The sequence below is a fragment of the Psammomys obesus genome, unplaced genomic scaffold (assembly GCF_907164565.1).
Source record: "Psammomys obesus unplaced genomic scaffold, mPsaObe1.curated_primary_1811, whole genome shotgun sequence".
In the NCBI taxonomy this organism is placed as follows: Eukaryota; Metazoa; Chordata; class Mammalia; order Rodentia; family Muridae; genus Psammomys; species Psammomys obesus.
This window is the reverse complement of record NW_026596256.1, coordinates 5655992-5672132: the sequence shown is the minus strand read 5'-3', so window position 1 is coordinate 5672132 and position 16141 is coordinate 5655992. Positions and strand designations below refer to the sequence as shown.

At 44.0% G+C, this 16141-nt stretch overlaps 1 protein-coding gene across 4 annotated transcripts in view; it reads right to left on the bottom strand.

Moving 5' to 3' along the window:
• Positions 1 to 11748: 11748 nt before the first annotated feature.
• Positions 11749 to 16141, bottom strand: part of Dclk1 (doublecortin like kinase 1) — a 277895-nt gene continuing 273502 nt past the window's right edge. For 2 of the 4 annotated variants that reach the window (XM_055596748.1, XM_055596750.1), the window contains exon 17: positions 11749 to 14859. In XM_055596748.1, coding sequence (XP_055452723.1) covers positions 14695 to 14859 — 165 coding nt within the window. In that variant the 3' untranslated portion in view covers positions 11749 to 14694. The remainder of the gene's footprint in view (positions 14860 to 16141) is intronic. The other 2 variants (XM_055596749.1, XM_055596751.1) reach the window with 1 other exon arrangement.

Here is a 16141-nt window from a genome sequence, read left to right as displayed (position 1 = left end):
GCTCTGTACGGGTGATCCCCAAGTGCTTCCTTCCCTCTTCTTTGTCTGAATGCCTTTCTACTCATCTGAATTCTAGGCTCAGCTCCTCTTAGAAGCCTTCTCTGATCTCCTTAACACCATTAAACAGCCTCAGAGATTCTCCCAGAACCTCCCATCGTCTTGCTTAGACTCATTACATTCCCAACTTTATTTGTGATATTATCTCATAAGTTTTAACCTGCCTTTTTATTGTAAAATTCAGGAGGCAGGGAGAATCCCTTGATTATTGCTCATTTTCCTTCCCTAGACCAGCCATTATGCTGCAGAGTACATAGCTTTACCCCACCTTTCTGTGTAATGTAATTTTCCATAGGGGGTTTCTAGGATCCACTCTGTTTGACTGTAGGTCATGACATCTCCTATTCCAGAAAAGAAACAGAGTACCTAGAAAGCAGGACTATTGCATAAAGAGGAAAGGAGAAATCTGAACAGGCAGGGCTTCATGATGCCCTGCATGCCCCATTTATTACTCTTTTCTCATCAATTGCTCCTGCCAGAGTGCTTCACAACTGCCCATGCTTCATTGACATTAAGTCTTACAACTTCAGGTTTCAGTCTAAAGGCTCCCACATTACATGAAACGTGGTCAAATAAGATTGTCCTGGTCTCTCTTCTAAACCTACCTGTTGCTCCAGGGTTGTTGTCTCCTTTTCTGTTCCTCCAGCATGACTGCAACTTTTGCTAAGTCCACTGGAGCCCCATCTAGTATATCCTGAGATCAGATGGATAATGCCTACGATGTATTGGAAATGAGACATGACCCATAGTTTCATGACAAGGAAACTACCCTAATCATAACTATAAGAAATTACCCTGGAAGCCAGGTTGCTATCTCTGGTCACAAATCTGGAAGCCTAATAGTAAGTTCTAGAACATTCAACCAAACGTCCATGACTTGGCTTAATTGGAGTAATACTGGAAGCTTCTCTAATTTCCATCCCTGTCCCTAACTTAGGCATCACCAGAGAAAACCAAATACGCACCTTGGCGAGTCCTGCAGAATGCCCCCGTTTCAGCTAGCCCACGTCCTGTTCTCTCAGCATCCTCTATACTGTTGAGAGCTGGCATCAGACTGCACCTTTGTAGTGGGACAAGAAAATTCCCCTCAAAGCTCCCTATCCTGCCTGCTGTTGACTCTCTATCTCAGTGGTTCATTCCTTCACACAGTAAGCTCAGTAAATAGCTTCCCATTTTTCCTCTTGATTGGCATTTATTTCTGCAGCCTCACTTTCTACCTTCCAAAATAACTTAGGTGACTTTCATACTAACAGCCGCACCCTCTGAAATGGCCTCTCTTGAGCCCCCACATTTTGTTTGGACTTGTGCTTTCTGATGTGCATGGTGTGTTTTCTGTCTTCAGGGTTTCCTCCTGCCAGGGGACCCCAGTGGTTCCTGCTTAGCCCTCTTCTCTTTTAGTGATGGTGCCCAGTCTTTAAGAGTAGTTCTTACAACTACTCTTGGGTTCCATTCCTAAATCATCACGTCAAGCCTAAATTTGTTCTTACTTTCTTCTCCAAGGTGTTCCAAAAGCACCTCAATCAATATATTCAAAAGCCACACCCCCATTATAGTAAGCTTCAGCTGCCAACTTGACACAAACTTAGGGTCACTCGGGAAGAGAGAACCTTGGTTAAGGAATTGTCTCCATCACATTGGCTAGTGGGCATTTTCTTGCCTGCTAATTGATATAGAGGAGCCCTGATTACTGTGCCATTCTTAGGTGAATGGGTCCAGGCTGTATAAGAAAAGGCAGCTGAATGTGAGCCTGGGAGCGAGCCAGTGAGTGGCATTCTTCCATGTTCTTTTCTTCCATTCCTGCCTCAGCTTCCGTTGATAACAGATTAACTCATAAGCCAAATAAACTCTTTCCTCCCTCAACTAGCTTTAGGTCATGGTGTTTATCTCAGCAAAGAAAGCAAACTAGGACATTTCTGAATCCCACATGTGTGCACAGAGGTATACATACACACATACTCTCTTTGTCTCTCTCACAAACACATGAACACACATGCATACACTTCCTTTTAGTCATAGCACAACTGTACAACTAGCCAGGTGCCATCACTAACTGCTGGGCATTACCTTAGCCCCCTTTGTAATTCCCTAGGGCATCCCCTTTTCTCCACCCTTATCAATGCTGCTCCTGTTAGGACCTCTGTTAGAGTTTAGATCTGTCTTGTCCTCCAGAAACTCATATTTTTGACATCTGGTCCCCATCTGGTGGCATTGTTTGGGAGCCCGTGGAAACCTGTTGGAGGCAGGGTCTAGCTGCTGGAAGTAGGCCTTTAGGTCTGGGCCTTTGAAGGTTATGCCTGCTGTAGTTCTAGCATCCCTCTGTTTTCTGGTCCTCTGACATGTTTCTGTCGTCATGAACTTTGCCATGCCATCCTCAGCAAGAGGAACTGAATCCTTTTGGAATCATGAATCCAAATACACCTTGCCTCCCTTGTATTTTTCTTTTTTTCTGTCAGCTAGTTTTGTTAGAGCAAGGTGAATATGTGTGGGTTATTTGTTGTTGTTGTTGCTAGGATAAAACACTATGACTGGAAGCACTCAGTGAAGCAAGAGCTTCTTTCTCAGTGAGAGTCCACAATAGTGGGTGGGCATGGCGGCAAATGGACACAGCAGGATATTTAGAAGGGAAGTGAGGCTGTAAACACTCAAAGTGCGACCCCAGGGATGAACTTCCTCCAGCAAGGCCACACCTCCTAACCTCCCCAAGTGTGAATGCCACCCTGGGACCAAGTGTGCAAACCCTCAAGTCTGCCAGGGACATTTCCTGGAAGGACCACAGCAATAGCTACCACACCGTCACTGTCCCTAGAGCATCCCAAGGTCTCTGACTGGTTCTCTGCTTGTCATGCTTGTCTGATGTCTATGTGAGATCTCTGCTCAGGTGTCCAGCCATCAGGAGGACCATGTAGGGCCTAATTCATTGTGATTTATGAACCTGAGAAGTATTAGGAAGCCTTTGTTTATACTTGTGGCTTGGCAGTAAAAAAAAAAAAAAAAAAAAAAAAAAGACTGAAAGAAATGCATGTCTGCCCAGGAGGAGTGGAATTTCAAAAGCTTGGCCTGGAGTATGCATCTGTTGCATAAGATGAGTCCCTGCTTATGCTTCCACATGCGGTCTTGTCCTTCCTGGGCCCTATTGATGTCCTTTGCCTCAAGGACACAGGACATAGCAGGGCCCCTCTGCTCTCCAGAGATGGGGCAGGGGAGATGCGCTTCCCAGCAGAGACTCTTCTGTCAGTCATATCAACAGGAAGAAAGAAAGTCAATACTAGGGCAACTGGCTGACTGCTCAAGTGGGCCTCATGTGGAAAGGAAATAATGGTCTGGGGATTCCACATATAAACATTTTTAAGATGCCAATAGTCAGCAGGCAGCCTTTCACATCAGATAATCTGTGAAGAGCGCTGGCATGTGGAAGGCTGAGAGACACAGAACACCTCCCCCCCCACCACCACCATCTTCTCCGCCCCAGAAAACCCCACAGCTTGTTTGGAAGTAACAAGAAGAAAGGAGCCTCACTTTCCTTCCCAGCACCAGACCTGGCCCTCCCGATTTACAGCACGCCTTGGGAGGCTGAGCGCTCAGTCTGAAGTTACTGCAGCTCCCTCTGTGCTGGTGTGCATGGTGAAGCAGGGCAGTACAGAGGGTACTGGAGGCAGGCTGTGACCAGCAGCTCCACCCCAATTTACGTAGTCTGTTAAGAGGCAACTTCAAGATAGAGTGGTAATGTCCACGGCCATGATGCCTGACAGCCGCAGGCCAGTGACACTGTGGGATGCTGGCCCATGCAGCCCATTGTCACAGCACATAACACACCTGAGCATGCTTACATGCCTACACAACTATACACGTCTACACAAATATTCACAAGCCATGTAACTTTTAGGCAGTAGCTGCCCTTTTGGGGAGAATGCAGGGGGAATCCAGAGGAGTGGAAATGGGCCCAGGGAAGGGACACAAACTTGGCAGTAGAATTCCTGGCTCGATTCCATGATACGCTGGACCCTGTCTCACCTGGAAAGTTCTATCCTGTGCAGAAAGTCCTGCTGACAGATTGAGGACAAAGCCAGGAATCATTGCTTGGACACCAGGGCACCCACTGCCTGCTGGACTTTGGTTTGGGGTGGGGGTGGGCACAGCAGCTAAAGGCATCTGACGCTGAAGCGATCTAAAAGCTGTCAGTGGACAGATAGAGTCCTGGTACTTGTTTGCCGAGGTCTGGAGGGTTGCTTGGCTCTTCCCTGATCACCTGAATGTATTTCTGGGCATTCAGGAACTGGAGATGTAAGTGACAGCTCCTTCCCCATCGTCCCTGGGTCTTGGGTTGTCATCAGATCTTTTCTGTGCAGGTACATTGAGAAGGGAAGGCTCTGCTGTCAGATGGCTCTGGGTGGCAGCACTCTGAGGCTACCACACCTATCTGTTAGCAACATTAGTGTGAAAAAGTATGCCAAGGTGTGGCCATTCCAGGAGACCACACAGAAATGCATCAGCAAGGGGAAGGCTTGAACCAGAGGATAGATGTCTGTGCTAGAGTGAGGCCTTCGTCTCAAGTGGGAGTCTTCAGCTCTCCATTTCTAGGCCCTGATGCAAAACTGTTACCTTCCCTCTATAAAGTAAGTAGGTGGAAACAATAGAGGTTTTTATGAAGCAAAATCAGATTGCTCAGGGAGACAGGCGCTGACTTAAGAATGTTATTAAAAGACATGGGAACATCCACATGGTGAGAGAGGAAATTGAAAATGTCTGGGTTGGTTGGGGCCTTGATTTAGTTGTTGAAAAGGAAAGGAATGATGAGCTCACACTGACAGGCTCGCTGCTTAATCAGAGGAATCTAGCAAATTAATAGGTAATTCCGATGGAAAAATGAAACCTCTCGTGGGTGGAACATTAATTATCACCCTGCTATCAAGAGAAGGTGGCGATGTGGATTTGTCTAGGAAGAAGGTAGGAGAGAGCGATTTTCAGGTTCAGTGGATCTCCCTTCCCCCTCCCACTTTTCCCTCCTCTCCCCTCTCTCTTTCCCTCTTTCCTCTTCATCTTCCTCCACTTCTCTCCCTCTTCCTCCTCTTTTTTTTTTTTTTTCAAAGCAAAGAGAAACAACCTAGGAGAGGAGAATATTTTTCCCAAGAGAAGAGAACAAGGAGCTTTGCAAGCAGGTCATTGTTGGTCGAGAAGGGATTGCATGCAGCTGGTTCTTTTGTTTGCCCAGGAGGCTGCCCTCTGCGCTGTGTATTGAGAGCAGGCTGTGTTCTACCCTAAGTTACTCTGTGTTGTATAAAACCATGCTTGCCTTGGGAAACTGCATTTTACAAGCAGTAAATGGACTTTCACTCCATTTTGAAGGCAGAGGAAGACTGCAGCCTCTGGGTGGACCCAGAAACCGCACCACCTGCTGGGCACCACCCATGCAGCACACACTGATAAATAGCTTATTCTTGGGAATAGAAAGGGGGTTGCCCTGTAAACTTATTGGCAGTGAATTGAGATTATAGAGGCTCACTGGTGCATTCAGATTCTATGAGGAAAGCAAACCCCCAAACATAAGTGACATACCAGATTAAGGAAAGGGTGTAACCCTCTCACCTGGACTCAATAAAGAGATGGACACTAAACACTGGAATGGTGTCGCTTCACTCCAACCTACTGTATGATACCAGTGTGTGCCTCAAGTACCACAGACTCAAGTACTTGGATTAATTAGCTCCCCTCCCCTTTGGTATCCCCTTGAAGGCTGGAGCAGCCTGCTGTGCCTACCCACCTATCTGTTTGTATCTAGACCTGACATGTTTCCTGCTCCTTACCCAACCATCAGTTTCTGGATTCTCCAGTCTCTCCCTCAAACCTGGTACTTGCAGCTTCCATCTTCTGGTCTGGTTCATTAGCTTATCTATGCAGACTTTTCCTCCATTTCTAAGCTTCTTGAACTCAGTTGCAACTGCTTTAACTTGTATCCATATCCATCAATCCATCCATCATCCCATCTGTGTGTGTGTGTGTATGAAAGTTAATATTAGTAATTAAGATGGGAATAAAAGAACCCATATTTGCCTTGGCTAGGCTGTCTAGTCAGATGGATTTTTATGACAGGCTGCTGTCTTTAAGCACACTAAACCTTCTGGATTTATTGTTAGACAATAAGTTATGACATGGTGGGAGGATACAAGCATGTTTATCTATGTTTCTGGCATAGAATATTCAGGACACCTGGGCTGGCTTTCATAAGAGGCATCTTGCTCCATTTCCTCCTTGGTCAGTCCTGAGATGGGAGTTGTTTTGTTTTCATGCAGTTATGTAATTATGAGATAATTCCTAAAACCTTTCCTAAAACCATACTGGTAGGTTGGTGAGGCCCAGCTCCTGGACTGTCTGCTGCCTCACTGGGGCTAAGCTTCTATCATGCCCAAACTAGGGTCATTCATGTTTTCTGAACATCTGTGCACTGTTCTCATGGCTATGAATGAATTCTTCCTACTTCCCTCTTATTCTTCAGCCCCCGATTCAGGGACTCTGCTACGGCTTGAGTGTAGCACTCGAAGCTTCACTCTGTGAAGTCTAAGCCCTCATTAGAGTAAAAATAAGTGGGGCCTTTTAAAGGCAACTCAAGTGGAATACAGTCATTAGAGCAAAGCCTCCCTGATTGAACCCAGGTGACTTTAGAAGGAGAGTCCTAAGGGCTGAACATGTGCTCCCCACTCCAGTCCTCTCTACACTGTACTCATGAGAGAGTTAGCACTAGAAGTGGCTCCTTGACCTAGTACCCCCAGAGCTGTTAAGCAAGATAATCTTACTTTCTTTTTAACTCGGATAGTGATATTTGGTTATGAGTAACCAGAAATTGACCAACAGCAGTGCTCTTCCCCAGGAAGCCATCTGTGAATGCCTCCTAGCTACTAAATGAACTTGGAAAGAAATTTCCAAGTGTCTCATCCTTGCTTTTGCCATCACACCTTGGCTCACCCTGGGTGGCTGCTTTCTATGAACCTGGAAAGGGGGTAGTAAATCCTACATTTAGTTGCCCCAGGGACAAGCATGTGGTAGGAGCTTAACTGGAGCTAAGAGTCTATGATTTACACTGGACGGGAATGTGGGGACCCAGGATGAACTTCTGTTGGGGATGTTTGGTAAAAAGAATAGGTCCTTCAATGGGATCTGGAAAGTCCAGGAAGAACGTACAAAGAAGCGTGGCTTATGAGGGGGTGCACTGACAGAGCCATTTACGGCATCTTATTACTGTTCACTCTGTCAGAGGGCACAGTCCACCTGGATGAAGAATGTGTATGGGACCAAGAACTTTGTTAAATCTACAGACTCACACAGAGCATCTCTTGGGACTAGTTTTAAAGAGTATATTAAGCAATCATTACTTCTCTTCCTTTTCAATTACATATAGGACTCACCAGAAGATAAAGCTGTGGCAATTTGGTTCTTTTCTGCCTTTAGTTTCATCAGCTTTATCTTCCCTCACTCTCTCCCTTTCACTTCCTCTTCCTAAGAGTACAACAGAGTGGGTGGACCACAGATCTAGCTGCATGTCAATGATGGCTGGCCTGCAGGCAGCCTATACTGTCTACACATGCTGGGAGCCAGTCACAAGCTGGTTAGGATGCTGTACCCCTGACAGGCTGGTATTGGCCATCTGTGAGTGATAAATCAGGCTCCACACGATGACCAAAAAGTAGAAGATTTCTTGCTAGAATGAGTGTCTTATGTACAGGAATAATATGGCTGCTTTTGCCCTCAACTATGTATCGGTAATACAAAGTGAGTCTTGGTTAAGCTTTTTGAACCAATGGACATTTTGCAGCATTCCTGTAGGATAAGAAGTTAAAATCTTATGCTAATTCCAAATGGCAGTGAGAACTCTGGGATGCCTTCTACCTCAGAGCCCAGGAGCCTTAGCCAAGATCACCATGGGGTGTGTGTACCACCACAAGGACAGATGGCAGACACACCTTTTCAAGAATCAAAGTTGCTGTAAACATAGGAGAGCTTGCTAGGTCTAGATCCAGGCCATCTGAATGCTGAACCAAGAACCCCAATAAATGTTGTCTTTGTCGGCTCAAGTCTATTTTCTTGTTTTGAAAGTCTTCTGAACCAAAGCAAAAAAATAAATTGGGCAATGTTTTTCCTAAGCCCAAATGAAGTGCCATCCACAGTTCTGGCACGCACTCAAGAAACACATGAATGAATGATTTGAAATGCAGGCAAGCTGGCTTGGACATCTGTCACAGTGCTGATGGCCAGCATGGATCTGGCTGTTCCAGCTGGCTGGGTGTGGCACTGTGTCTTGTCTTAGTGCCCCTCTTTGAGGAGACTGGACCAGGCTACCCCTTAAGACAGAGGAAAGCCTTTCTTATTTTGTTCAGGAGATAGGATGTGAAAATTTTCGATACCTGTTTCTCATATTTACCTCTGTCTTCATAACTGCCTGCTATGTATACAATACATTCCACCTCTCCAGCTCCCCAGACCAAGTGGACTGTGGTTAGGTCAGGCAAGGCTGTTCCTTTCCAGTTCCCACGTGTGGGAGCTCTATCATCTTCAACACCAAGTTGTGACCAAGACTTACCCCCAAAGTTTTAAATGGCAGATCTTTAGCAAGGTCACCAGTCTCATAAACCAAGAATACGGTTTCTTAGGAAGCAATCACTTTGATCATTGTTTCTCAGTGGTTTCCAGAAGAGTCTAGAAAAGACGCAGAGAGCAAAGGGAATGGCAGGAAAGGTGACAGCTTAATTTTACAGGAGTGTGGAGATATTCTGGCACCTTCATAAAGTGACACCAGGGGTCCTGTCAATCTCCTGGCATTGGAAACCTCAAAAGGAAAAAAACTTTCTGCCATCATAACTTTCTGAAATTTTCTCCAAGGTCAAAATCTTGCACGTGGAATACCTAATGGGAAAGGGCAACAAAATGGCAGCTAATTACAGACAAGCAGCTAAAACAGCAGTCTCCTCTGGAGAGCTTGTGCATGCAGGTTGAAGGATAAAATAATGCTGAACAGTATTTGATTTCTCTGTGTTTGTCCAAGTCACTGGCCCAGCCAGGAAGGTAATATATGAAAAGGGACATTTTTGGAATAGTTGTTTTTGAATTATGCTCATGAAATATATACTGTGCTGTGGAGGACATGTGGGAAAGCTACATTCTGACCGCATGACTAATTTTTAAAGCCTTGTATAGAGAATACCCTGCCCCCACCCCTGAACACAGCTGGGTTATTCCTCTCTGGACTGAATGTGTCAATTTTGAATTGAACCAAAATGAAATTTTACTCCATCACGGCAATGTAAACCAAAGAGCTGGCCCAGCAGCGAAGGGCATTGTGAATAGTTTGTACACCAAGAGAGATATTACTTTATTAGTTTAAGAACATGTTTTACATAAAAACAGGCAACATCAAAAGAGCTCATTTGGTAAATGAACATAATATATCACAGATGATTTCATTCCACATTCACCTACAATTTATGAGCTTAAACTGAAGGATTAGGGGGAAAATTGGATCTCATTCCACCTTAATTCATGGGTACAAATTGTTTGAAAGTTATTTCATTGGGATTCCAAAATCAGACACTAACCTATGCCATCCGATCCATGCAAGTGACAGAGGCAGAATCTCCAAAGGAAATGTTGAAAAAAAAATTTTTTTCCCTCCAAATCAAAACCTTTCAGGAAACTTGTTAAACGTGTCAGGTCCCCAGCCCCCTTCTTTAGTATGCAGGAGCAAAATACTATTTAATTTCACACTCAACTAATCCTTTAATAATTTTCTTTCAGCTAGAATGAAAAAGGCTAATATTAATTTCCCGATAAAAATTTTTTAAAAAGTTGTCAAGGATATGACTTTAACCTTGGACCCATTTCAGTATCTTTTTATTTATTCTTTGAATACACCAAGGATTTAATGTCAAGGGCAAGTGAGGAACTGCCCCAGAGAACTAGTCTAGGTCTGTCCCTAACTACAACTGATTGACTTGGAATGAATTGACGTTATTAGGATGTTTCACACCTCTTTAAAGTCCTACTCTTAATACCAACAGTTCTGAAGGCTTAAGCACTAATTACTTTAAATTAACAAAGTATGTCACAGTCAAAAATATACAATTTTACAGTAAAGCAACATTAAGCGTCTCAATTTAATTGACAACAACAACAACAAAAGATAATGAAAAAAATGTTGGAGAAATTATTGGGATGGTTGAGAGACTGCCTTTTCCTTACAGAAAACAGTGAATCCATATCCCTTGTTTGTCTCCATGGGCTAACTGCATGATCTCAGCACCTGCCAGTTAGATGTTCACTTACCGAAAAAGTGACCACAGAGGCCTCTGTGTGAGAGCCAGCAACACAAACAAACAAACAAAAATGCCGAAGCAGAGGCATTCTAAACCTCTACCTTGAATTTCCTGTTTCCCACCAGTTTATGACCCTTGGTGCTACTGGCTGGCTGGCTGCATATTTGAGATGATTAAAAAACAAAAGAGCCGCTCTGAGCGCCTCCCCCATCTGTATGTAATCACATACAAACTAAAGATTCCATCTGACATCCGGGGTCCCCGTTCTTAACTGTTCCATGTGTAAGCACCGGAGAGCCCAATTGTAAAGCACGTTTGCAGTCATCAAATGTTTCATATGTCCTCATGTTCCCCTGATTTATTTGCCTCTCAACAGGGGAGTATGAAGTGTGTTATTTTACAGTGGCTTTGAATCTAAATTGCCAAATGTGTTAATTGCTGGGGGCGATTTTTTATCCACCATTCTCCCAACAGTCTAGAGGAGCTTCATGAAACCCAATGACTAAACTTGGAAATCCAGATTTCCAAAGAAGCATCTATCTGACCCTCTACACAGCATGCAAACTACTGACAATGCTCCACTGGGTCAGAGAGTTTTTTTTTTTCCAAATTCCCAAAGGAAGTGGCAGGCAGCTCAGGGAAAAAGTGGACATTTGAGCTAATGAACTTCAAGTTCTTAAAAATCTTTAGACAAAAAAAAAAAAAAAAAAAAAAAAAAAAAAAAAAAAAAAAAAAAAAAAACCCACATGGAAAATATTTCATAGTATATGCTAGGTAATCCATTAGAAAAAAGCATGCCCAAATGGATAGTTATGTTAAAATTACCATCCCGATTCTTGGTGCATTCCAAACCTTTGGAATCGCAATGAAGGCAATGTCCCAGAATTCTTGGTGTTGAGTTTTCCTCAGGAGTTGAGAAGAAGAGTGAGATGTGCCAGCTTACTCTTCAGTACAGGCCCTGATCAACAAACTTCAGCCTGAGGCACATTTTTATGGTCAAATTAAAAACCTTCCAGAGTAGGAGTTTATCATGGAAATGCTGACAGGGCTTTACCCAGAGAAGGGCTAGAGGCAATACAATAATGTGAAGAAAACTCTCCCTCAGCACAACTGCGCTTCAGCACAGGGGATAGAGTTGTCTAGCAAATGCCTTTGGCGAGCAAACAACCATGATTTAACGTGCTTGAGTCCTGGGTATTTGGTAGCTCTGTGACCCTCTGAGCCAATTTTTCTTTCCTTTTTTTTCCCTCTCCAACTGAAATATGCCTCAAAGGGTAAAGGATTGCAATTTTAGCCTTCATTCACAGATATACTGTTCTCTTTCAGCACTATCTGACAGGCCTGCTAACCACCACTAAGCAGATTGCAGGGACGTCACAGTGAACACAGAACATCAAGTGTTTTCCGTTGTTTATTAACGTTTCCCCTCTACTTATGTTAATCTGCACCGCGTGGGAGTCAGATGAGGGCTACAGCCAGAACATTTCCAGGGACCGAAGATCTTAACTTTCCCTTCTAATAGTTTGGAACAAATCACATATTTATTGATCATGACAAATAAAGTAGTTTCTGCTACAATGTTGAGGGGGAAATGAATTCATTAATATGAACGGGTCTCATCTACAGAATTGATTTACAGGAAGCAAGTAATGATTGTTCAACTACTCTACTCTCAAATGGAAAGAATCCTTTAAATGCCACAGGACAGCACGGGTCCTGTTGGTAAAGGAAGGGCAATTCCCATCACCAGACTACCACCATAAGAGTTATATTCAATACTCAAAAATATGGAAACACTCATGATGGTTAAGTGGATAATTACAGAGATACACAGCCATAATGGCACGTAGTTTTTCTATGATACATAAAATAAAAAATAAGATTGATTTGGTTATAGAAATTCAAAGAACACCACCACTTAATTATTTCAAACTGAAACTATTCTGAGAATGTTGAGGGGAAAAAATTAGTGTTGGCTAAAACCAAAGCAATCTGGATGCAGCAAGTCGTCAGCCTTGTGCTTGTCTGTCGCCCCTCTGAGTAACAGCTCTGACATCCAAGCTCCTGGTAGCTTAATGCTGGGAAGATTACTGAATTACTGCATTCCGTCTGATTGCTCAATATTTCTACTTGACAGGTTACATTCCACTATTTATTCAGCATAGATCACTGAAATTCTAGAGGGATATGCTGCGATCATCCTTCTGAATAGGCTCTGAATTCTGAGCTGTCCTTTTGTAGCGTGATGAAAAAATTATCGATGGAAAAAAAATGCCAGAGGCCTGTGCTGTGGGCCTATGCCCCTGGATACTGTGGCCGTATGTTAAGGACCAGGGGGAAAGCAATAATTCAGAGACAGGAAAGTGGCACTCTGATATTTCCCATAGGGTGTTTTTTAGTCACATACATGGAGTTGAGGCTCAGCTATGCCATTACTTGTTTATCCTGGAATGATGCTTTGCTTTTCTGTTTCAGAGAAAGTAGTGATTTCCAGCTCTAGGTCCTATACCAACACCCTTCCTGGTGGTCTGTGCCCTGTCCCTGCTCCCAACACCCAATTCAAATGATACACTGCTTTATATCATTTTGTGATTTTATTTGCTATCATTTCTGGACTCTCTAAAAGAAAAAAAAAACCTAAATAAATGTTATATTTAAGTGTGGAAGAGCAGGAAATGCTGGATCCTGCCATTTGAAAGTCTATATGTGTGTGTGTGTGTGGAACATAGTTTATAACTGTGTATAAACACAGCCAGTGAAGACTACTGTGGAGTTTAAAAATAAAGACCTGACTATGGAAAGGTTGTTCATAACTTCTAAGACAACAAAATACATCCAAAGTAAGAAAGAGAAAACGAGGAACTTGTAGCCATTCTGGAACCTATCACTGTTCTCTCCTCACTCAAAGCTGAGAAAACATTAGGGCAACATTTGCGCTGGCCCTGCCTCCCACACACTGCTGAATCCTCCTGAGCATGGACATACGGAACAGGAAAGCCTACATTCTAAAATGCAATCAGCTCCTAAAGAAACTCAGGCCTGGGCAGACAGATTGGGTGACAGGAGTGAAAAACCAATCCCAGTCAGGCCTTGGCCCCAAACCAGAAAAGCAATGCATCCCTCCTGGACGCCTAGAGACAATGCCATAACAAAGAAAGTCATGGGTGGGAGTGGCAGCTTCAGCCTCCAAGGTATCTTCTGGGAGGCTTGCAGGTCCCTAGAGTTACTTATGGAACTGGTTTATTTCTATAAAACCTGTGTTTCCACTGTACTTTCCCTTCTGTCACTTTGCAAAGTGCTCGCCTCTTGATCCCTTGTGCCCCAGGTCTTTTGTATTCTGTGTTGGTTTCATACTGGTGGCTACAGTCCCATGTAAAAGCAGCTGAGGAAAAAAGAAAGAAAAAAAACAACCCACAGGACCTTGCTTTCCCTTGCTGGTTGGATTTCCAGCCCTGTAGAGCACCTGATAATTTATTGCTCTTTTCATCAATTATTTCTAGATCTCTTCTGATCCTGAGCAGACAGATCCCAACTCACCAAGCACAAGCCAAGGCTAGGTGGCTCCCCAGGGGTCTGCCTGGCACTAGCAGCAGCTAATGGGGAAGCAGCATTTTAGAGGACGTCATCAGCACATCTTTGTATGGAGCCAGGGAGAGACACTGTCAGTCACTTGGGTCAGGCTGCCACAAACCTAATCCCCCCCCCCCAATAAAAGCAGAGAACTCTCTGCAGCTAACCATAGGAAGGACTTAGGAAAATGACTCCCCTTCTTCAGAAAACGGTTGGGAAAGAGGGGTGCATCAGCTGACATTATAAAAGCCTGTCATGTCCTAAATCCGCAGAGAAGGATCGGCAGTGTTTCATCCTCCATGCTCTTCTTGTGTGGATGTTTTAGGGTCTTAACAACGCCCCTTGGTCTGCAGTAAAATTAAGAACTATGTGTGAATATACTCAAGGGTCTGAAATGTTCCCCAGCAAGGATTCTCAAGAAAATTCTATGCACTCAGAGGGCTAATGCGTGCTATGTTACATACTGCAGATCTTCGCTTGACTGATGAAAACATTCATTGCTTCTATGTTAAAAAAAAAAAAAATCTCAAATGCACCTTAACCCTTTAAGGACCCCTATTAGCAGCAAATTACCGTCGTCATCACAAACACCACATGCCTTCTCATTCAGTGAAAGGGAACTTGCTACAAAGGTACCCAAGACATACTTTCTGTTCTGCCATTCAAGCATTGAGTGCTAGATAGATCAGATGAACCTGTTTTACAGAAGTTTGGGGGAAGGGGGAATCTCAGAGTCTTAAAGGGTTAAGCTAGGAGTAAAAGGGTCCTATTAAAAGGGTGAGTTGGGGGAGCGAACAGTCTCAGAGGAGCTGGGGGAGTAGTCTTCTGATTCCGAGTTGAGTTCTGGTGGAGCTGGCTGTGCCTTGTACCGGCTCCTCACATCCTGGTTGCGTCTTCGTCGGAAAACCTGCCTCTCCTTATCAAGAGCGGTGGTCTAGCAGGGGCATAAAATGAGAAAGAGGACAATTAGGCCAGGGGACATGGCAGGAGAGACTCTAGATGTTTTGTAGTTGGAAAGTATGCTGGCCAAGTCAACCTGCCCATCATGGCTTGCTTATGCCAACACTCACCATTCTTACTCACAAAGCCAGTAGGCACAGGCCATGCCACAGTTTGCAACCCACCCAGTGCTAGCTGCTTCGTTTCTATTACCCGGTGGCATTCAGAACCACCCCCTACATTAAACATGCGCTTCAGTCCTTTGTGTGTGACAGGTAAGAAAGCCCTTTGGGTTATGTTGGCCCACATGCAGCTTAGGGCACAGGAATAATAAAACTGAAGGGTGATAAAGTTGTCAGATATAGTGACTGTAGAAACATAGTCACAAGCTCTCCCTGCTGTGTTAGCAATTTTCACTCTAAATGATCTTGTTGTCTCTTGATGAGGAGATATGGCAGACCTTGGGAGGGGCTGGGTGAATTTTAATGAAGCCAAAGTCTGAAAGGAATGAGATTAAGCCCAAGGACTACATCCTATGGGGTTCACTTTACGAAGTCCATTTTCATAAAGGCGAGTTTTCTTCTTTTTTTCCCCCCTTCTTCTTCTTTGAGAAGTCCAACCTTTTGTCTCTATGCCTAATTTTCCCAAGGAAACCTAGGGTGATCTCCAGTATGTGCTACTTGGCTGTAGCCTTAGAAGGTACTGCAGCATCAGTATGGGGACAGAGTGTGACTTCATTCCATATTTTATTAGTATGAGGAGGGACTGGTCCACTCTCAAAACGTTAGCAGAAAGCAGAAAAGCAGGTACAAAGCCCAAAGAAAAATACTGAACATGGACCACAGTGGAAAGCAAAGGCTGTCGTTGCCTGAAAGTGCCTGTTTAAAGGGACATAGCCTGGAGGCTGTTCTGCTTTTAGGAGATTACTTCCCCTCTGCGAGGATATCTGCCGCCATTTTTCTCCTCTTGAAATTTTACTGTTAGTTTCTTCAAAGAACTGAGATAAATTTATAGCCAGCCTGGTTCTGAGAACAAAGTGAAAACTAAGCCCCTCATACGATTGCAGAATAGCATTAGAACAATCTCAGATCTAAGAGAAAGCAATCAAAGTTTCAAAATGAAGTAATAAAGAGCGAAATAGCGACAGCGTGTAGAAGCGGGCAGTAAATGGCTTACTTAGGCTGCGCCGTTCCCACTTTAAAAACGATGCTCACGCTGAGTAACAGTGTTAGAAGCCAATGAGGGCGATAAACTTTAATAATTCACTTCTCGCTTCA